Here is a 20911-nt window from a genome sequence, read left to right as displayed (position 1 = left end):
AATGAAAAAAAGAAAACCATGGAGGTAGTCAGTAAAATTAAATTTTATTCAAAAAAAGAATAATGAACTGACCCCTGGCAGTGTATCTGTCCACCGAGTGCAAAAGACTCCTACCCTGGCTTTGCAGTGTTTACAAACTTCTGGAAGGACCTCCGAACTTCCGTGCCTCCTCAAAGTTCCGGCTTCCACAGCGGGGTGGGTCAAAGTGACGTTGCTTCGCTCTCATTCGCCCACCTTTCTCTACGAGGGCGGGGCCTATCCGTACAGCCGCGTCTGTCAGATTAGAGGCCCTTCCGGGGCCCTGACTTTCCGACACTCTAATTGGCTTTTGCTCGCTCTGGGGGTGTGGCCAAGTCTCAGCCCCTGTTCTTAAACTACGTCCTCACGCAGCGCATCCGTCGCGGTAGTCCATACGTCATCGGCCGGCTCCCACCCTGAGACGACAGGGACTCGACCGTAGAACCCGCTGCGGCTGCTGGAAGGAGCGGTGAAGGCTATGGCATCAGCGATGGCCGGAGCAGGGCCGGCTCCGGGACTCCCGGTGGCGGGAGGGCCGGTGGTCCCGGGGCCTGGTGTCGGCATCCCGGGCAAGAGCGGCGAGGAACGCTTGAAAGAAATGGAGGCGGAGATGGCCCTGTAAGGCCCTGAGTAGGAGAAATAAAAGCTGTTCCCGGGCAAACCCAATTAACCCTGTAGCCTCCAGGTCTTCAGAAGGTTGAGATGTGGTTCCATAAGGGGCCGTGGGACCCGAGGGATGCGGGGAGGCATTAGCTGGGATGAAGGCGCGGTGGAGAAGTACCCAGCACCTCAGGCTTGGTGAGACCTGACCTATGGTATCTGTCCCGCTCCCCCAGGTTTGAGCAAGAAGTATTGGGAGCTCCGGTGACCGGAATCCCAACTGCTGTGCCTGCGGTGCCCACGGTAGAAGCGATGCAGGTCCCCCCAGCTCCTGTGATCCGCCCAATTATCGCCACCAACACATACCAACAGGTAAGGTGAGAGCTACAGCTTGAGTCGGGAGAACAGAATGGTTTGGTCCCAATAAGGGCTTATCTATGGACAGCGATTGATGTTTTGGCTGGCATGACCACTTAAGTGCCAGGGACTCAGGATGCAAGACAGTATATTTAATCCATTGGAAACTAATATTCTACAGTGCCTGTCCGGTAGAACTTTCTGCAGTGTTAGATTATTCTATATAAACATCTCTTGAGCCAGGCATGGTGGCGCACACCTTTAATCCCAGCACTCGGGAGGCAGAGGCAGGTGGATTTCTGAGTTCGAGGCCAGTCTGGTCTACAGAGTGAGTTCCAGGACAGCCAGGGCTATACAGAGAAACCCTGTCTCGAAAAACAAACAAAAAAAAAAATCTCTTGAAAGTTTTTATTCACAGATTTGGGGTGTAGTTCAGTGGTAGAGCACTTAGCCTGGCAGAGTCCTATTTTCTAAGCCCACTACCACCACAAAAAAACCAAAACAATATTAAAATGTATATCTGTGTTGTCATTCCCAAGACTCATGGATAATATTCCAGGTGCTTAATAGTCAGCTGTAAGAAAGAAGCCGAGGAAAGAAGGAAACAGGGGGGAACTATTTAGAGGAACACCAGCAGAGAAAACGTGTTTATTCTGTTCACAGTTATTAGGTGGGCTGGGATGCAGCTTAGTAATAATCTCATGCCTGGCATGTCAAAGCCGTGGGTTCAATCCCTTGCATTGTGGAGGGAACAAAAAAGATCAAAGGCACTCTTGTGCCTTCTCAGCACTAGGCACTGTTCTAAGCAAGGGGTGTATAGGAGAAAACAAAACAGAAAAGTTCCCGTTGTTTCTTTGACCTTACAAAGTGGTAAGAGTTTTATTAGCAGTCAGGGAAGGCCTTTTTGATCTGGTATTAGTAAAGCAAAGATATAAATGAGATGACTGAACCATGCAGATGTCTGGAGTGATGTTATCCCAGGCAAAAAGTTGTCCATGCAAAGACTGAGACAGCATTGTCTTGTTCATGCAACAGCAGAGAGGTCAGTGGCTAGAGAGGAGCAAACAAAAGGGAAAATGGAGAAGATTAAAACAGTGATGGAAGCTAGATCTAGCAGGGTCTTCTGAGCCACTTTAAGATGAAATGAGGAACTACTAGAGAATTCTAAGGTGGGTGGTAATGGTCCAACTTATAGGTTAAGCATGTAGCTTTGGCTGTCTTGATAATATACTAGAGAGAGCAAGGGTGAGTTCAAGGAGATGGAGAAAGAGGCTAATAATCTAGGTAAGGTAGAGGTAGACAACAGGGAGAACAGGTCGAACATTAGTTAAGATAGTGTGGGGTCTGCAGCCTCACTCTGAACATACCTGCTCTCAGAAATCACAGGGCCCTGGTTAGTCCTTGGATGGGAGATAGTGCTGTAGGGAACTGAGTCAGAAAAGTTGATCCTGGGAGATATTAATAATAAAAGCTTAAGCTATTAAGTGGTGGTGGCACATGCCTTTAATCCCAGCACTTGGAAGTCAGAGGCAGATCTTTGTGAGTCTGAGGTCAGCCTGATCTACAGATGGAGTCACAGGACAGCCAGGGTTACACAGAGAAACCCTGTCTTGAAAAACAAACAAAAACAACAAAAATAGCTTTATTTAGTATGGCGACAGAAGCCCCAGTGAAGAGACCTTGTAGCAGACTCTGACTGGTCACCAGACCCATAAAATAAAGGGTAAAAGTATTAACCTGCCAGGGGAGCCAGCATCTCTGAGCCACAACTCCTCCCCAATAGGTCCAACAGACTCTGGAGGCCAGGGCAGCTGCTGCAGCCACAGTTGTTCCTCCCATGGTGGGAGGCCCTCCTTTTGTGGGCCCAGGTAAGTGACAAAATGAGGGGTCCTGTTTCAGGCAGGGTGGTAAAAGGGGGTGCCCAAAGGTTGCCTCCCACCATCCTCATCTCTTCCTCCCCACAGTTGGCTTTGGCCCTGCCGATCGTGGTCACCTGGACAGTCCTGAGGCTCGAGAGGCCATGTTCCTGAGGCGAGCAGGTAGGTTGGGGACCAAGACCTCACTTTTGGCCAGGCACACTTGTCTGGGTTCAAGAACTCTGGCTCTGCCCTGCTGCAGATCCCTATCTCCATCCTGATACTGTCTTCACTCAGTACATCCCTGACCATGTCCTTCCGTACGGTCTCAAGTCACGTCACGGTACTCAGTCGGATGCTCTCAGATCTAGTCTAGTTAGTCCTGCACTTGTCGTTGCAGAGCTTGGCATTCTCCCCAGCTTGCAGCACCTTCTAGCCAGCTCTTCACTGCTTACTATGCTTGTCATCTTTCACTTCCTCTGACAAGCAAGCTTTGTGAAGGGCAGAACTCTTGATTTTTGTCACATAGTAAACATGTGACTAAATCTCCACCGAGGGGAGACGGGCTGTCTAGACCAGCACCAGGCGGCTGACTGGTAGTCAGGACACTTCGTGACCCGGTTCCATGCAGCGGCGCATGCTCCAGCTCATTCAGGAGTTCCAAGCATGGCTGAGATGTCAGCAAGTCAAGGGGCCTTGTCTCTTCTGCTGCATGTCAATCAGCTATGACCCTCCAACCTTCCTGTCCACCGCCATTGCCCACACTTACACACAGTCACATCCAGCTAGGTTTTGGGACATTACTTGTGAGAATATGTGGTGAGATGTGTTCTCAGTTGAATGTGAAATTTTGTTAACTGTGTTTTATATATTAATGCTATTCTGCTGTTCTGTTCTTGTGCTGGGGATGAACCCAGGGCTGAAAGTGTGCTGTGTACTAAGCTCTATCCAAGCCCTTGGCTTTTAGAATAAGACCTTGCTATGCAGCCCAGGCTGGCACAAACTCAAATCTGCTGTGTGTGCCGCCTGAGCACTACACTTACTAGCATGTCCCTCTCTCCCCGTCTTTCTCTTTAATCTGATTTAAAAGATGACAAATGTTAACATCTATTCCTTAGTAACTTAGTGAACATCTGATTTGGTCACCCTGCCCAGCTCCTTATCCTGCCGTGCCCTCGGAAGGATATCATGGCTCAGCTAGAAAAGCTGTTTTGATGCCTTCCAGTCTTTCTCCTGGGGCTCCCCAATCCCCACCCCCACCTATATCCTATGGAGTATCGCCTGTACCAGAAGGGAAAGGTTTTCCTTATAAATGCTCTCCATGGTGGTGATATTTCTGCTCACCCTTTGCTTGATTGCTTTCATTATCCTGAAGTCCTAGCTCATGGGTTCCTTTCTCCAGGAGGCCTCCAGTTCCCCCACAAACACCCTCTACTGGCTGGGTCAGGATGCTCTTGCCTCTGACAGCTCCCTGGGCTGCCCTTCTCTGGCAGTGCATGGATTGCCTCCTATCCTGGACCAAGAGCCCCAGAGGACCGTGTGGTCTGCTGGGTTCCTAGCACTGTTCCCAGCAGGCTTAGGCCCACGGGAAGTCCTCACAGTCAGTGTGCTGAGTGATTCAGTGGCAAGACTGCTTCATCTTCTAAACGGCTCCTCAGTCTCTTCTCCAGGATCTCCTGGGTGCTCAGAATACCTACACAAACGCCTTGTCCCAAGTGTCCCTTTCCCCCATGACACCCCCATCTCTCTCTCCCACAGCTGTGGCCCCTCAGAGGGCCCCTATCCTGCGTCCTGCCTTCGTCCCCCACGTGCTACAGAGAGCAGGTGAGGGGCCAGGGTCATGATCCCTGCCAAGCAATTTCTCCCAAGCCATGGGACTCCCCCACTAACACCCTGACAGATTCTGCCCTTTCCTCTGCAGCTGGTGGCCCCCGACCTATGGCCCTGAGGCCTCCACACCAGGCCCTGGTTGGACCCCCTCTGCCTGGGCCTCCTGGACCACCCATGATGCTGCCACCAATGGCTCGGGCACCTGGACCACCCCTGGGTTCTATGGCTGCTCTGAGACCTCCCCTGGTAAGTGGAGACTGCTATGGTTAAAGGGTCCCCCAGCCCGGGTGGGACCCCCAGTTCTGACTTACATGAAGTCTTTCTTTCCCCAACTTTGCTTCTGCACCTTTGTACCCCTATTCTTTTATTTCTTTGTATGGGGGGGAAAACCCAAAAACTTGGTTTTCTTTGCTCTTTGGAGCCAATAACTTACTATGTAGCTCAGGCTGCCCTAGACCTTGTAGTCCTCCTGCCTCTCAGCCTCCCAAATGATGAGGCATGTGGACCATGCCCAGCTTTCTCCTGTGTGGAAGAGAGTCCAAAGAGAGACACCTACTGTGGACTAGTTCCTGTGTTTCTGTTTTCCCTGTGTGCATTCAGCATCTCCTTTGCTGCCTGCAGTTCTCTGTGCCCAGCTACTGTACTTCTTTGCTCACGGTTCCCTGGCTCCCAGACCCTTGCTCTGTACACAGTGGGGATAGTAAAATGCCAGTCTGCGAGCTGCCCATCCCTAACAGCCTTTCCTTGCCCACAGGAAGAGCCAGCAGCTCCACGAGAGCTAGGCCTAGGCCTTGGTTTGGGCCTGAAGGACAAGGAAGAGGCAGTAGTGGCCGCAGCGGCTGGGCTGGAGGAAGCTAGCGCAGCAGTGGCAGTGGGGGCAGGAGGAGCCCCAGCTGGGCCTGCAGTCATTGGCCCCAGCCTCCCGCTGGCCCTCGCCATGCCCTTGCCTGAGCCTGAGCCCTTGCCCCTCCCACTGGAGGTGGTACGTGGCCTGCTGCCTCCGCTGAGAATTCCTGAGCTCTTGTCTCTCCGTCCACGACCTCGGCCCCCTCGGCCTGAGCCTCCTCCTGGCCTCATGGCCCTAGAGGTAAGCAGGGAATTGCGGAGAGGGGACAGAAAGGGCCAGGAGAGACCAGAAGCCTATGAGTTCCACACACAGAGGGTGCCGGGTGAGGGGAGGCAACCCCTCATACTCCACGTCTGGAAGCAGATCTAGTGCTTGAATGGAAGGTGCCATGGCTGGAGACGTTGCAGAGCATGAGACTTCCAACACCCTTCCCTTCCTTCCCCCTATAGGTGCCAGAGCCACTGGGTGAAGACAAGAAGAAAGGCAAGCCAGAGAAACTGAAACGCTGCATTCGCACAGCAGCGGGGAGCAGCTGGGAGGACCCCAGCCTGCTGGAGTGGGATGCCGGTGAGTGGCCAGAGCAAGAGGCTGGATATTACCCATCCAAGAACAGGCTGCACTCAGTTTTCAGGGCCACCAACATGGAAAAGGAAGCAGGGGGACTCCGCAGTGCTGGAGGGCAGGACTCTCCTCACCACGTTGGGAAGTGGTGGGCATAATTGATCTTTAGGGCTTTGGTGATGCCTCTCTGTATCCCAGGCTGGCCTTAACTTTCAATCCTTTTGGCTTAGCCTTGTGAGGGATGGAATTACAGGTGTGAGCCGCCATGGCCGATTGTTATCGAGGGCTTTCAGACCCTTACTTGTGGGGAACCAGGCCTGCTGAAGGGCAAAAGGATTTTGTTTCAACTTTATATGAAAACTTGAAAGCGCACAGTGCACAGTGAATGACCTAGATTCTGCAGTTAACATTGTGATGTATTTGTTTTATTCCTGTGTGTTTAGGTTTCCCGTATCCCCCAACCCGTACACGCACATGCGCACACACTCGAGCACACACACGTACACATGTACATGTGCACGATAGGCATCCATAGAATCCTGCCTTCACAAAGTCATCCCTGTGTTTGAAATGAGAATTGAAATTATTTTTGTTGTTTTGTGAGGTGGGGTCTCATGTAGCCCAGATGGACCTCAGACTCATTATCTAGCCAAGTAAGGTGTTGAACTTCTGCCCCTTCTGCCTTTGCATGTGAGGCTGGCATGTACCACCACCCTTCAGTTTATGCCGTGCCAAGCTGAACCCAGGGGTACGCTCAGCTCTACCACCTGCTTAACATCCCTAGCCTACTACTTTGTTTTTAAATACCTCAGAATTCGCACCTAAGGAAGATATTCTCTCATGATACTATTAGAACAGCTAGGAAAACAATTATAATTGATGTAGTTACAAGCTTTCTATGTAGTTACAAGCCAGGCTAGTCGTGAGCTTATCAGCCTCTTATGTCAGCCTCCCAAATGCTGGAACTACATACAGGTGTTCTTTACTTAGACCCAGCTTCTGCTCTTTTTCTTTGTTCTGATCACACTGGCCTACAGAGCCTGGGCATGCAGCTCAGTGGTGGAGCACTTGCCTAGCATATGTGAGCCCCTGAGTTCCATCTCCCAATTGTGCAGAAAAAAAATTGAACAAGCTGACAGTAGAGAAATGCTTCAGTAGTGAAAGAGTACTTACTACCTCAGTTTAGTTCCTACATGAAGCCACCCAAAACTACCTGTAACTCCAGCTCCAGGAACAGCAGCGCTCACATGTGCACCTTCCCCCACACAGATACATACACATGGACTTAAGAAATAAACACTTTAGGCCAGGTATGATGACACACTTCAGAGGCAGGCAGATGTTGGGGATTCGAGGCCAGTCAGGGCTACATAGCCAGATGCCTATGAATTTAAGGCCAGCCTAGTTTACAATAGCTACTTCCAGGCCAACCAGGGCTACATCATGAGACTTTGTCTCCAAAAAAAAAGCTACTTTTTCTTTTAAAAAAAGAAGCAGCCAGGTGTGGTGGTCCAGGCCTTTAATCCCAGCACTGGGGAGGCAGAGAGGCAGGAGGATTTCTGAGTTCGAGGCCAGCCTGGTCTACAAAGTGAGTTCCAGGACAGCCAGGGCTACACAGAGAAACCCTGTCTTGAAAAACTAAACCAAAAAAAAAAAGAAGCTAGATAAATCCTAAACCCAGACTAAATGAGTAACCATTCATGCAGAAGGGCAGAGAGGGTGTCTACATTCCAGCCAGCATCCTGCATGCTGGCCCAGGTTCACAGACATAAAGCCAGGAGGGCAGGGGATATTCTGGTGGCGCCTCTGCTTCCTTGAATGCCCCTACAGACCTTGCTAGGAACCTCAACCGGAAGCACGCTTCTTGTAAGAAGTGAGACGAGTACCTGCCCCCGAAGATGTGTTAGCTGGGCTGGCCAGGGGGCACAAGCAGGTGGATCTCTGGGTGTTGAAGACCAGCCAGGGTACATAGTGAGACCCTTCCCTCCACCTTCCAAAAAATAAAAGTTTTAAGCTGAGAGGTCAGCTTGTGGATACTTGGCTTCAGGACGCACCTCTGCAGCCATTTTCTTATGAAGATGGTTTTGCCAGCATGTCCGACTTATATCTTAAATGTTTTCTAAGTTGCTAGGTCAATGGACTTGCTAGAAAAATCTCACAATAGGTTATCAGGCTTTTTCCTCCTGGGTTAGCCTATTTCACTCTCAAATAGTATCTTTAATCACCTTGGAAGCCATGAAGCAGCCTCAGCCATAGCCCTCAGCTGCTGCCTCCTTCCTGGGACAGGGCTGTAGCCTGGTGCAGTTTACTTGATCATTCGAGTCTCACATCTCTATTTCTGTGGAGGAAGACAGTAATTCAAGAGCATGCCTTCTAGAGGCGCAGGCCCTCAGGATAAACCCAAGAGTGGTGATAGAGGTCTCCTTGGAGAAGGGGCAGGCAACGTGTCTGTGCTCTCACATCAACGTGGAGTTAAAACAGACTTTCAGAGGTGGCCCAGATAAGGAGGAATGAGGTGTCTCAGGAGGCTGGTGAGTGTTAGAGGCTCAAAGGACCAAGGACAGACTAAAGCTAAGACAGAGTTGAGACTTCATTGTAGAAAGAAGTAAGTGAGGGATGGCTGTGCTGTTGGGGGTTAAAGGTGTAGACTCTGGGTGTGTTCACACCTGTACTTCCAGCATGGAGGTTGAGGCAGAAAGATTGAGTTTGAGGCCAGCCTGAGCTACTACATAACAACCTATTTCAAAGAGAAAATAGAGAAAGACTCTGCAACCAGATGCCTGAACTCCCAGCTCTCCTTGATGTAAGTTCAGGCAGTAGCTTGATTCCTCTACCTCTGTGGGGAAGGCCTAGAGAGTCCCAGAGGCCTCCCCGTAAGGCTGCCTGACTCAAGGTTCAGCACTACATGGACACTGATGGATACTGGCAGTTACTAACTGAAGGTTCTGGGGATGGAGGAGCACCTGGGATGTGCTGACCCGACCTCTTCTCTCTCATCCCAGATGACTTCCGGATCTTCTGCGGGGATCTGGGCAATGAGGTGAACGATGACATCTTGGCACGAGCCTTCAGCCGCTTCCCATCCTTCCTTAAGGCTAAGGTGATCCGTGACAAGCGCACAGGCAAAACCAAGGGCTATGGCTTTGTCAGCTTCAAAGACCCCAGTGACTATGTGCGCGCCATGCGAGAGATGAATGGTGAGTGAGCCCTCTCCCGGGGGGCGGGGGAGGGGGTGGTAGAAGCCTAACCTCCCAAGTCTGACCTGGAGCCCTCCATTCCCACAGGGAAGTATGTGGGCTCACGCCCCATCAAGCTTCGCAAAAGCATGTGGAAGGACCGGAACCTGGATGTGGTCCGTAAGAAGCAGAAGGAAAAGAAAAAGTTGGGCCTCAGATAGGATCTGTGGCTAAGCACCCGCTCCCACCCGGCTGTGCGCTAGCTCCTTTCAACAGTTGTCCACTCGCCTGTCCCAAAACCAGTTTCAATAAATTACCTTCATTTCCATCCCTGACTGGACTTAGAAACTGTTGGCCAACAGGGCCTGGCTCACCCTACTTGAGAACTGAGAACTTTGAAAGTTTACCTAGCAAACATTCAGATGAGCAATGTTGAGCGTCTGGTCTGTGGCTATTACGTCTTCTGATTGTGTGTGTGTGTGTGTGTGTGTGTGTGTGTGTGTGTGTGTGTGCTCTCTCCCTCTCCTTCCAGCATGTGGGCTTTAGGGATCAGATTGGTCATCAGACCTGGTAGCAAGAAGTATCTTTGCCCACTGAGTCACTCACCGGCTCCCTCTGATGGGATCTCTTATGTTCCTGGCTGGCCTCAAACATGGATGTGGTTTACAACAAACTCCAGGAGCAAGCATTTGAGGCCTACCTGGGCTACATAACAAGAACTTGTTTTAAAAGGGGAGACTCCACTCTCCAGGATTATATGTATGCACTGCCACACCAAGTTTATGGGGTACTGGGAATTGAATTTAGGGCTTTGTGTATACTAGGTAGGCACCTACCATCAGAGCCTTACCCTCAGCCTCTAGCCTCCTAAATTCTCATGTGCATGCCAAGTGTTAGCCCATTCCATCTGAAGAAGAGGGACTGTTAAAAGATCAAAGCCAAGCCTAGCTTGGGTTTGTGTTTCTGACTCCAGCCTGTGCTCTTGGCACTAGAATGCACAGCCACCATTGGTAGACTTGCATCTGTTCCAGGATCTGGGCAGTGCTGGGGACACTGGTTACCATCAGCTCCTAGAGCTCATGAAATGCTGTCTCCATGGACCCCAACCCAGACATGGACTGGGAAGCCCAGGAACTGACCTTAGGATAGAGACATCCTAAAGGAATCTGGTATGAACTAGCTCTGTAGTCCCAGCTGGGGGTAAGCTTGCATTCCCACCCCAGTCTCCCAAGTGCTGGGATCCCACTGTGGACTACCATCTCTGGCTCAGAAACTATCTTGATCACCTTGTGGACTTGCGGTGTGTACAGTCTCTCTGCTGAGCCCTATTCAGCATCTCTTGTAGGCTTCTGGGTTTCCATCTCTCCCCTCTCCAAACCTACTGTCTATCTGTTCCTTTGGGGTCTATACATAGCTTCAAGCTTGAAGCCCGAGTTGGTGATGCATGAGGAGAGGCCCAGCACTTGGAAAACTGAGGCAGGAAGATCACCATGAGTTCAAGGCCAGTGTGCACTTCATAGCAAGACCCTCTCTCAAAAGCCTGCAAAGGGAAATTCCTCAGCTGAGGGTGACTACGTATGCCTGTATGAACGGGGAAGGGAACTGGGAAGGGTTCCACAGAATAAGACCCAGCACTGGGAGGCAGAGGCAACAAGATCTCTCTGAGTTTGAGACCAGCCTGGTCTACTTAGTTATAGGACAGCCAGGGCTACAAAATGAGACCATGTCTCAAGAAGAAAAAGGGGGAGATGGGGAGAAAGAAAAGGAAGTAAGAAAAAGATCTAGAAGGAAATGCCCAGAACTCAGCACTTTATAGACGCTGGGCATGCCCAAGCTAGAAAGCAGAGGTACCGGGCTGGAGTGTAGGAAGAAGATATGGAGGTCTGCCAGAGACACAGCCATCAGAAGCCTAGATTAGGGAACAAATTAAGGAAGATTGGGGCCTGAGAGTGGAGAGACAATGCCAAGGCTCTCCAGGAAGGTGACTTTGGAGAGGTGTCAAATTTCTTCTGTTCCTGTCTCCCCCCCACACTCTTTACATTACAACTCCCTCCCTGACGTCACATTTTCCAGTCTGGCCACAGGGGTGAGGGCCTCCCTCCCAGGCAGGAAATGCCCTTTAGCCCCCTGCCACCTGGAGTGGACTACTCAGGCCCCAAACCCTTAGGCTCCCTTCTCCCGGTGGCCAGCTCTTCCTACCCTAAATCCCCGTTCTTCCCTGCAACTAAAAGAGTAAGGGAGGAGATGGAAAGGTGACCCAGGAAAAGGAATTGTCAAAGAGCAAAGCACAAATGTTACAACAAGCAGAGATATATGGATGGGGGAGGCTAGGTAGAGTAGGAACTATAAAAGTACAAGGTACTAGCAAGGTACAGAGAGATGGAGGACACAGTGTCCCAGGAGTGAAACAGATCCAGGGTTAGGGACCACAGGGAAGCAGGAGACAGGAGAGGCCAGCCTCAGGGAAAGGAAGCCTGGGGCAAGAAGACCAACAGGACCCTTCAGGCCTGGAGGATGAATGAATTGGGGGATGGAGGGAACCAGTGATCTCCCCAGCAGTCCCTGGCTCACTCAACTCTGGGTCCAAGCATAGGCCCAAGAGACTGTTCTCTGGGGGTTCTGTTTCTCTGCAGAATGGAAGAGCTGTACTGTGTCTCTCACCCAAATACTAAAGAATGAGAGTTCTGTGCCAGTTCTGCCATCAAGAGATGGCTCGGTGCTTCAGAGCACTTGCTGCTCTGCAGAGGACCTGGGTTTGGTTCTCAGTGCCCCTATGGTAGCTCACAACCTTCCACAATTCCATTTCCGGAGGGTCCAATGCCACCTGATTTCCACAGGCACCAGGCATGCACATGCTGCACAGACATACAGACCGACAACACTCGTACACAGAAATCTTTTCTTTTAAAATTTTTGCTAGGCATCATGGTACATGCTTATAATCCCAGAATCTAGGAAGAGGAGGAAGGAGGGTTAACAGTTCCATCTGAGGCCAGCCTGGACTTCGTAATCAAATACTCTCTCTCTAAAAATCAAAGGTTTAGATGAGTGAGGTGGTTCACTGGGTAGCCACACATTTTGGCCCCAATCCCATTGACAGGAGTTTGATCCCTAGGATCTATGTGGTGGGAGAAGAGGCTAAGAGCCTCTAACAATGTACACACACACACACACACACACACACACACACACACACACACACCCACACTACAAACCAATATTAGGCAAGGTGGCACATGCCTTTAATCCTAGCACTCAGGAGGCAGATGGAAGCAAATGTCTGTGAGTTTGAGGCCAGCTGGGGCAACATAGTGAGACCCTGTTCTGAAAAAAGGGAAAGAGAGAGAAAGAGAGAGAGAGAGAGAGAGAGAGAGAGAGAGAGAGAGAGGGAGAGAGAGAGAGAGAGAGAGAGAGAGAGAAAGCGGGCTCCACGGCTAAAGGTGCTTTCCACACAAGTCTGACGACCTGAGTTCAATCCCCATGTGAAGGTAGAAAGAGAGAACGGCCTGCACAAAGTTGTTTTCTGACTTCGACATGCACATCCTCGCACACACACAACAACAATAGTAAAGTTAAGGGTAGTGGTATAGCTAAATGGTAGAGCACTTGCCAGAACAAATAAAAGAAAAATACTTGTATTTATTACCTTTAAATAGGGTCTCACTTTGTAAGCCCTGCTAGCCTGGAACTTACTATGTACACCAGACTGGCATTGAAATCCCAGAGATCTGCCTTCCTCTGCCTACTTAGTGCCGGAGTTAAAGGCATACACTACCATGTCTGGAAATAAAAATGCTTTTAATATTGAGTACGTACTCATTTATAGTAAGTATTTTTTGTTGGATTGGTGTGATTCTGGGTTTTTGTTTTGTTTTGTTTTGTTTTGTTTGAGACAGGGTTCCTCTTTATAGCCCTGGTTGTCCTGGAACTCACTCTGTGCTGACCTCTAACTCAGAGATCCACCTACCTCTGCCTCCCAGTTACTGGGATTAAAGGTGTATGCTAGCACTGTCCAGCCAGTAAGTAAATTTTTAGTATTAAAATGGCCTCAAATATATTTTCATATTAATATTTACTTATTAATATTTACTAAGCAAGTACTTAGAAAAAATGAACACAGCATTGTCTGAGGCCAAGTTACTGAAGCCAAGGTTCGACAAGACTTAGCAAATTAAAACAAAACAAAGAACCAAAATAACAGGATGCCTAGTTACTAAGTTTTAGTTTAACAAGCAAATACTTTTTGGTGTCGCTATATCCCAAATATTGTTTGCATACTTTTGCACATTATGCATGTGATTCTTTTCTGAATCAGTTGAAGTAAGCTTCAAACAAAACTCTTCATTTCTAAATGACTCCATTTTCTAACCTATCACTGCACACATAAAATTATTTCATGCAATAACTCACATTCAGTTCATACTCGAAATTCTCCAATGGTTCGGGACTGCTATAGCCCAGAAAGCCCAGACAGAAAAAGAAATGGGAGAAAACATGCCTCAATTTCCCCCTCCATAAATTCCCCCCTTATGAAGATTAAATGAAGGCCCGTTGTCACGACTTCTCGGACCCAGAAGACCCTCATTTAACGTCAGTGGTTACTATTATTATCGTCCATAACGATGTTATTTTGATTATGGTTGCCATTATTCGGTAGTAGCTCCAGGACACCCTCCCTGTGCCTGGTAAGGGATTCGGGGTTGGATTCTCCTCCACCCCACCCTGATCTGGCTGTCTGTCACCCTGCCGATTGTGACGTAGGCTGATGCTAGGGAAAGGGGGCATCTGGCCGGAAATCCCTCTTCCTGTTGCAGATAAGCCCAGAGCTGCCCAGCTGACCCCAGACCCTCCTCCCCCACCACTTTTCATGTCACACCACCAAATCCTCAAGATGGGGAACCTGTCCAAGCCCCTCACCCCATCCCCACTACCCCGTAAGCACCCCTTAGACCTCAGCACCCCCATTCCTGCCCTGCCCCTGCTCCCCAAGTTCTTTTCCAAGCCCAATTCGTCCCCGAAAAGGGACCGTTCCAGGGACCCGTGCGCATCCCTAAAGCAGGGGGTGCAGCTTGACCACGCCCCCATCCCTGCAACTTGACCCAGGCTGCGACCCCCAGCTCTGACGTCTCGGAAAATTCCCCCTCCCCTATCAGGCCCCCCGGGAAGGGTGCATGGTATGAAATGGGGCTGAAACCCCCCTGGCTAGGAGAGAAGGAACCTGCCAGAGGTGAGCCACGAACTGGGGACTGAATGCCTGGGTGTCTGAACTAGGAAGGACAGGGGAACACCAAGATGCAGGGAACCTGGATTTAAGCGTCTAAGAGAGGGTGAAGGAACTGGAAACCAATATTCCTTTTCCTGGGGAAGGAGGTTGCAGACGTCTACTCTGGGTCTGAGGGAAACAAGGGTTGCAGATTCTTGGGTCCCTAAATGTCACCATCTTGTCCATTACCCTTAGAACTTTCCTTTCTCAACCAGAACCGTCAGAACAAGCATCCATGGACCTGTGGAACTGGGATGAGGCGTCACTGCAGGAAGTGCCTCCTGGGGACAAGCTGACAGGACTGGGTAAGCTGCTGTGGCTTGGGACAAAGTGTATGCAAGGCTCCAAGGATGCGGGCCCCTTGACACCTAGCCGGGACTTAACATCCTTGTTGCCTGCAGAAGGAGCGGAATTTGGTTTCTATTTCCCTGAAGTGGCTCTACAAGAGGACACACCGATCACACCAATGAACGTAGAAGGCTGCTGGAAAGGTGGTTGCTGGGCTTGAACCCCTGTGTGCTGGGGGGGAGGGAGGGGGAGGAATGGGAGATCCTGGGCTTTTTAGAAGGAGCGAGGGTGCTGAGCGGGAAGGAAGTAACATGTTTGGAATCGAAATTGAAGGAGGTGTGAGTGGATGGCTGAGGTCCCTAAGTCATTGCCCACATCTTTCCTAAACTCAGCTCTCTTGTCCAACATAGGGTTCCCAGAGCTGGACTGGAACCCCGCTTTACCTCACGAAGACGTACCTTTCCAGGCGGGTGAGTGGTAGAAAATGGAGATGGAAAGAGAGGAACTAGGGTCCTGACACACTAGAGCTGAGTTCAGACCCCCTAGTATACAAGAGGACCAGAACTAAGACTGGGGACAGCTACATTTTCAAGGCCATATGAGGCGCCAAAACTCCCCTAAAATTCCCAAGGGTGCGGGAGACCAGGACTCCTGGGCTTCCCTTGTTTAAGGTCTGTCTTCCTCGCAGAGCCCGTTGCTCACCCCCTTCCGTGGTCGCGAGACTGGACAGACCTGGGATGCAACACCTCGGACCCGTGGAGCTGTGCTTCACAGACGCCAGGCCCTGCCCCTCCTGGCACGAGCCCCTCCCCCTTCGTCGGCTTTGAAGGGGCGACCGGCCAGAATCCTGCCACCTCGGCAGGAGGGGTCCCCTCGTGGTCGCACCCTCCAGCTGCCTGGAGCACTACCAGCTGGGACTGTTCTGTGGGCCCCAGTGGCGCCACCTACTGGGACAATGGCCTGGGCGGGGAAGCGCATGAGGACTATAAAATGTCATGGGGCGGGTCTGCCGGTTCGGACTACACCACCACGTGGAATACTGGGCTGCAGGACTGCAGCATCCCTTTCGAGGGGCACCAGAGTCCAGCATTCACCACGCCCTCCAAATCGAACAAGCAGTCTGATAGAGCCACATTGACTCGCTACTCCAAAACTAACCACCGAGGTAAGAGGCTGCAAACTGCAGAAGAGGTAAAGCAAAACGGATTAGGACTGGGCCTGGATACCTTGGGGGAGGGGTCTGGGTAACTAAAGGAGGAGGGATCCGGGAAACAGGCAACTAGAGGACAGGGGTTTTGTATCAGAAGAGGGAACGGGTGAGAGGACGGAACTGACTTTCTAGGGACCAACATTTTAAAAGGCCCCTAGGTTATGTGAGAGGAAAGAAGAGCATTCGGACTCCTGGGTCTTCGAGGTGGGGAGGCTAATGTGGCTCAAGCTGTCAGGAGTTCCTGAAACTGGTTCTTGGGTCTCTACTATGGAGGGATCCAAACTCACAGACTCCCGATGAGGAACAGAGCTGGACTCCTGGGTCCTAAATCGCGAGAACCTGAACCTTTTGGCCTTCAAAGTGAAGGCTCCCCGACTCTTAGGTTCGTCGCAGTGTTTTGGGTCTGAGAAGCCTGGCGTTCACCTCTCTCTCTCTCTCTCTCTCTCTCTCTCTCTCTCTCTGTCAGGTCCCATTCAGCTGTGGCAATTCCTCCTGGAGCTGCTCCACGACGGGGCTCGCAGCAGCTGCATCCGCTGGACGGGCAATAGCCGCGAGTTCCAGCTGTGCGACCCCAAAGAGGTGAGACAGCTCCCCTTGCTGGGCAAGCCCAACTTACCTAGTTCCCAGCCCCGCCTCCACCCACTCACAACCCCCCACGCCCATCAGGACTGAGACCCGCCCCGCCCATAGCAGCTAAGACCCTGGTCCCTCTAACCTCAAGATTGTTTCCTAGGTGGCCCGGCTGTGGGGCGAGCGCAAGAGGAAGCCGGGAATGAATTATGAGAAACTGAGTCGAGGTCTACGTTATTATTACCGCCGCGACATCGTGCTCAAGAGTGGTGGGCGCAAGTACACATACCGCTTCGGGGGACGTGTGCCTGTCCTCGCCTATCAGGATGATATGGGGCATCTGCCAGGTGCAGAAGGCCAATAAAACAAAAAACAAAAACAACCCTGTCGAACCTGCGTGTCTGGTGTCTGTTTCTTTTTCACTGATACCTACTCGACCTGTCAAGGGAGCCTAAATGTGCACCCCGACATTTCATGCTCCAGCCATATTGAGGTATCCGGACCCCTGTCTGTTTTTGATCGAGTGTTTCCCTCCCGTGGTCCCTAGACTGAACGTCATAGCTCCTTAGTCCTTAGTTTCAAGACGACCATCAAGGCCATTTCACTATGAGTGATGATGCAGGTCACTAATTTCACAGCATTCAGGAGACTGAGGCAAGAGAATCGTAAAATTAGGGGCTCCAGACCTACCAGAACTACAAACTAGTCCTTAGTTCTAAGAGGACCCAGGAGGGAGGACCAGACCCGCCCCCTTCCAATAGGAACCTGTAAACTACAAAGCCCTTGCTCCCTCCCTGCCAGTTTTCCCCAGCCCTTCCTTGCCTTAGGAATCTAGGTCCCACCACTTCCCACTGCCTTTGCTCTCTCTGCATCTTCTGCACCTCTCACCTTGGTTAGTTTGAGGTAAGTAGTCTGTAGGGTTTATTGTGTGCCAGTAGGAACTTTTTAAAGAAATTGGACTTCTTTAAAGATTTGTATATTTTATACATGTGACTACACAGTCACTGTCATCCCTCTTTTCAGACACACCAGTAGAGGGCATCAGATCCCATTACAGATGGTTGTGAGCCACCATTGTGGTTGCAGGGAATTGAACTCAGGACCACTGGAAGAGGTCCAGTGCTCTTAAGTGCTAAGCCATCTCTCCAGCCCCAAAACTGACAATAGTTTATCCTCTGAAATTTATCTAAGAGTTTAATCCCTGAAGTTTTATGTTAAATATATTAAGAGCATAGAAAGTGAATCTGTGGCAGAGATGGTGGCCTGTTTGGAAATAATTAGATGATTAAGAAGAAGTCCCCATGGTTGCATTCTGATGTTTTATAACTAGAGCTAGAGACACACAAGGGTGTTTCAGTCTCATACTATGTGATATCTCAAGATGACCAGCAAGAAGGTCATTTCACTGTGAGTGGTGACTCAGGCTGCTAATTTCATAGCATTTGGGAGACTGAGACAGGAGGATTGTAAATTTAGGGCCCCCAGACCTGCCTGAGCTATCTAGCAAGACATTGTTTTTTATTTAAACAAAACAAAACAAACAAAACTCCATGGAGCTGGAGAAATAGCTCTTTGGTTAAGAGCACTGACTGTTTTTCCAGAGGATGCTGTTCTCACAAGGCAGCTCACAACTGTCTGTAACTGCACGTCTAGGGGGACAGCTTCAGATATACATGCAGACAAAACACCAATCCACATAAAATAAAATAAAAAAATTTAACAACCCATAAAGTAGTGAAATGACATAATCATTTGGACCCTGCTCGGAGCCACAGTTTTATAGCTAGGATCTTATTGCTCCAGACCACGAGCCAAAAACAAACCTATGCTCCTTATAAAGTATCCCAACTTGAACATTTTATTATAGTAAGAGTGTTATTACAGCTATACAACCCCATCTCGGAAGTTTATCTGCTCTGTCTTCTTGAAGAAAAGAGGCTCACAGCCCGGCATGATGGCGCATGCCTTTGATCCAAGAACTCAGGAGGCAGAGGCGCAACGATCTTTATGAGCTCAAAGCCAGCCTGGTCCACAGAGTGAGTTCCAGGACAGCATGGGTACACAGATAAACCCTGTCTCAAAACAAAACAAAATAGAGAAAGAGGAGGGAGGGAGGGAGGGAGGGAGGGAGGGAGGGAGGGAGGGAGGGAGGGAGGGAGGGAGGGAGGGAAGAAAGTCAAGCTTCAAAAAAGGCTTTGCTGAGCACCTTCTAGTTGTAGAAGAAATCTGAGCAATTAGACCTAATGTACACTTAGAACAACCATGGGCACTCCAAGTTGGAAGGCACAGAATCAGACCTTCAAAAGGCCTACAGGAAGCTTAACCCACTCCAGGAGCCCTCAGAGGGCTGTTACTGTGTAACTCTCCTGTGTGTGATGCTGAAGATACATCACTAACCACAACAGGCATAACCTACATTCACTGCCATCAGAAAGGACGAGCCCATAGTCCTTAGGACCATGATGGAGAAAACCCAGAGGATTATGAGAGCCCAAAAGGAGGAAACTATGTAGCCCAGGAGGAAGAAAGTCTGGGAGTGGGGTGGAGAGAAGAAGTCAGGAGAGCAAAGAATGTTTCCATCAGAAGACAAGACCAAGAGATTTGTTTCTGGTGGTAGTAGTGGTGGGAGTTTTTGTTTGTTTTGTTTTGTTTTGTTTTGTTTTGTTTTGTTTTGTTTTGTTTTGTTTTTCAAGACAGGCTTTCTCTGTGTAGCCCTGGCTGGCTCACTCTCTAGATCAGGCTGCCCCAAACTCACAGAGATCTGCCTTCATCTGCCACCTGAGTGCTGGGATTTAAAGGCATGTGCCACTACTATCCAGTCAAAGTCCTTGTTTCCACAGTGCGTGAGCAAGGCAGATCTAGGAGGTGACTTAGTGAAAATTCTCTATTTTTGCTTTTGTTTGTTTTGGTTTTGGGGTTTGTCTTAGTCAGGGTTTCTTTTTGTTGTTGTTTTGTTGTTGTTGTTTTGGTTTTTGGTTTTTTGGTTTTTTTTGAGACAGGGTTTCTCTGTATAGTCCTGGCTGTCCTGGAACTCACTTTGCAGATCAGGCTGACCTCGAACTCAGAAATCCCCCTGACTCTGCCTCCCAAATGCTGGGATTAAAGGTATGCGCCACCCAGCTTAGTCAGGGTTTCTATTCCTGCACATCATGACCAAGAAGCAAGTTGGGGAGGAAAGGGTTTATTCAGCTTACATTTCCACACTGCTGTTCATCACTAAAGAAAGTCAGGACTGGAACTCAAGCAGGTCAGGAAGCAGGAGCTGAGGCAGAGGTCATGGAGGGATGTTACTTACTGGCTTGCTTCCCCTGGCTTGCTCAACTTGCTTTCTTATAGAACCCAAGACTACCAGCCCAGAGATGGTCCCACCCACAATGGGCTCTCTCATCCTTGATCACTAAATGAGAAATTGCCTTACAGATGGATCTCATAGAGGCATTTCCTCAACGGAAGCTCCTTTCTCTGTGATAAGTCCAGCTTGTGTCAAGTTGACATACAAAACCGGCCAGTACAGGGTTGTTTGTTTGTTTTCAAGGCACAGTTTCTCTTTGTAGCCCTTGCTGTCCTAGAAATCTCCCTTTAGACCAGCTGACTTCCAGCTCAGAGATTCACCTGCCTCTGCCTTCTGAGGACTTGAATTAAAAGCATGTGCCACCACTACCCAGCAGCATGCAAAATCTTACAGTACTGTTCAAAAATATGCATATGGGTGGAGAGGGGTCACTTTACAAAGGATCCATAGGCAATGGTGTCTCTCCAAGGCACTTGGAAGGCACCGTGGCATATAAGCAGAGACAGGATCTAGATTTTAGGAAGATGTTGTTGAAAGGGATGGTTGTTTTATGTAAACAACTCCACAGATAATTACAATGCTGACTGAGAGACTATGAAGGAGGCTGCTGTACCAGTTAGGTCTCGACACTGGATCAAAGAAGGCTGTGGATGTCAGCAAGATGGCAGAACGTGGAAAGACACGTACCCTCGAGCCTGACAACCTAAATTTGATCCCAGGGACCTAGATGGTAGAAAGAGAGAACCTGTTGAGTTTAGCTTTGCTACTCCACCTAAGCTCCAGAAATGGGCCATGCTACCAGCCCTCACACAGGAATCTATGGATAAAACACACACACACACACACACACACACACACACACACACACACACAGAGTTGTTTAATTTCAACTTGTCTTTAGACACAATTGCTGGGTGCTATTTACCTCCTGCCTGGAAAAGTGTGCCCTTTATCAATATTGTCAGCTCTGCAACTCTCCACCTGCCCTCAACTTTAGTTGCTCAGTCCCAGCTAAACATCCCTGACCGGCCTGTAGGAGCAGT

At 49.8% G+C, this 20911-nt stretch overlaps 2 protein-coding genes across 4 annotated transcripts; both read left to right on the top strand.

Annotated features, from left to right (window-relative positions):
• Window positions 1–345: 345 nt before the first annotated feature.
• Window positions 346–9579, top strand: Rbm42 (RNA binding motif protein 42). Its single transcript, NM_133693.2, has 10 exons — window positions 346–636; window positions 855–990; window positions 2759–2843; window positions 2940–3014; window positions 4590–4655; window positions 4732–4907; window positions 5416–5748; window positions 5958–6075; window positions 9072–9266; window positions 9354–9579. The coding sequence occupies exons 1-10, from the start codon at window positions 497–499 to the stop codon at window positions 9464–9466; spliced, it is 1437 nt and encodes a 478-aa protein (NP_598454.2). The 5' UTR covers window positions 346–496; the 3' UTR covers window positions 9467–9579.
• A 4485-nt stretch (window positions 9580–14064) lies between these two features.
• On the top strand, window positions 14065–16958 carry Etv2 (ets variant 2). Of its 3 annotated transcripts, none has more exons than XM_006539542.2 (7): window positions 14065–14472; window positions 14724–14813; window positions 14913–14999; window positions 15207–15266; window positions 15485–15961; window positions 16473–16585; window positions 16740–16956. In XM_006539542.2, the coding sequence occupies exons 1-7, from the start codon at window positions 14427–14429 to the stop codon at window positions 16938–16940; spliced, it is 1074 nt and encodes a 357-aa protein (XP_006539605.1). In that variant the 5' UTR covers window positions 14065–14426; the 3' UTR covers window positions 16941–16956. The 3 variants fall into 3 exon arrangements, with proteins under 3 accessions (XP_006539605.1, XP_006539604.1, NP_031985.2); XM_006539541.2 differs by having other exon boundaries at window positions 14910–14999; NM_007959.2 differs by lacking the exon at window positions 14065–14472 and having other exon boundaries at window positions 14722–14813; window positions 16740–16958.
• The last annotated feature ends 3953 nt before the right edge of the window (window positions 16959–20911 follow it).

Source organism: Mus musculus, chromosome 7, assembly GCF_000001635.26.
Source record: "Mus musculus strain C57BL/6J chromosome 7, GRCm38.p6 C57BL/6J".
Taxonomy (NCBI): Eukaryota; Metazoa; Chordata; class Mammalia; order Rodentia; family Muridae; genus Mus; species Mus musculus.
Note: the sequence above shows the minus strand (reverse complement) of the source record. Positions and strands in the feature narration are given on the sequence as shown.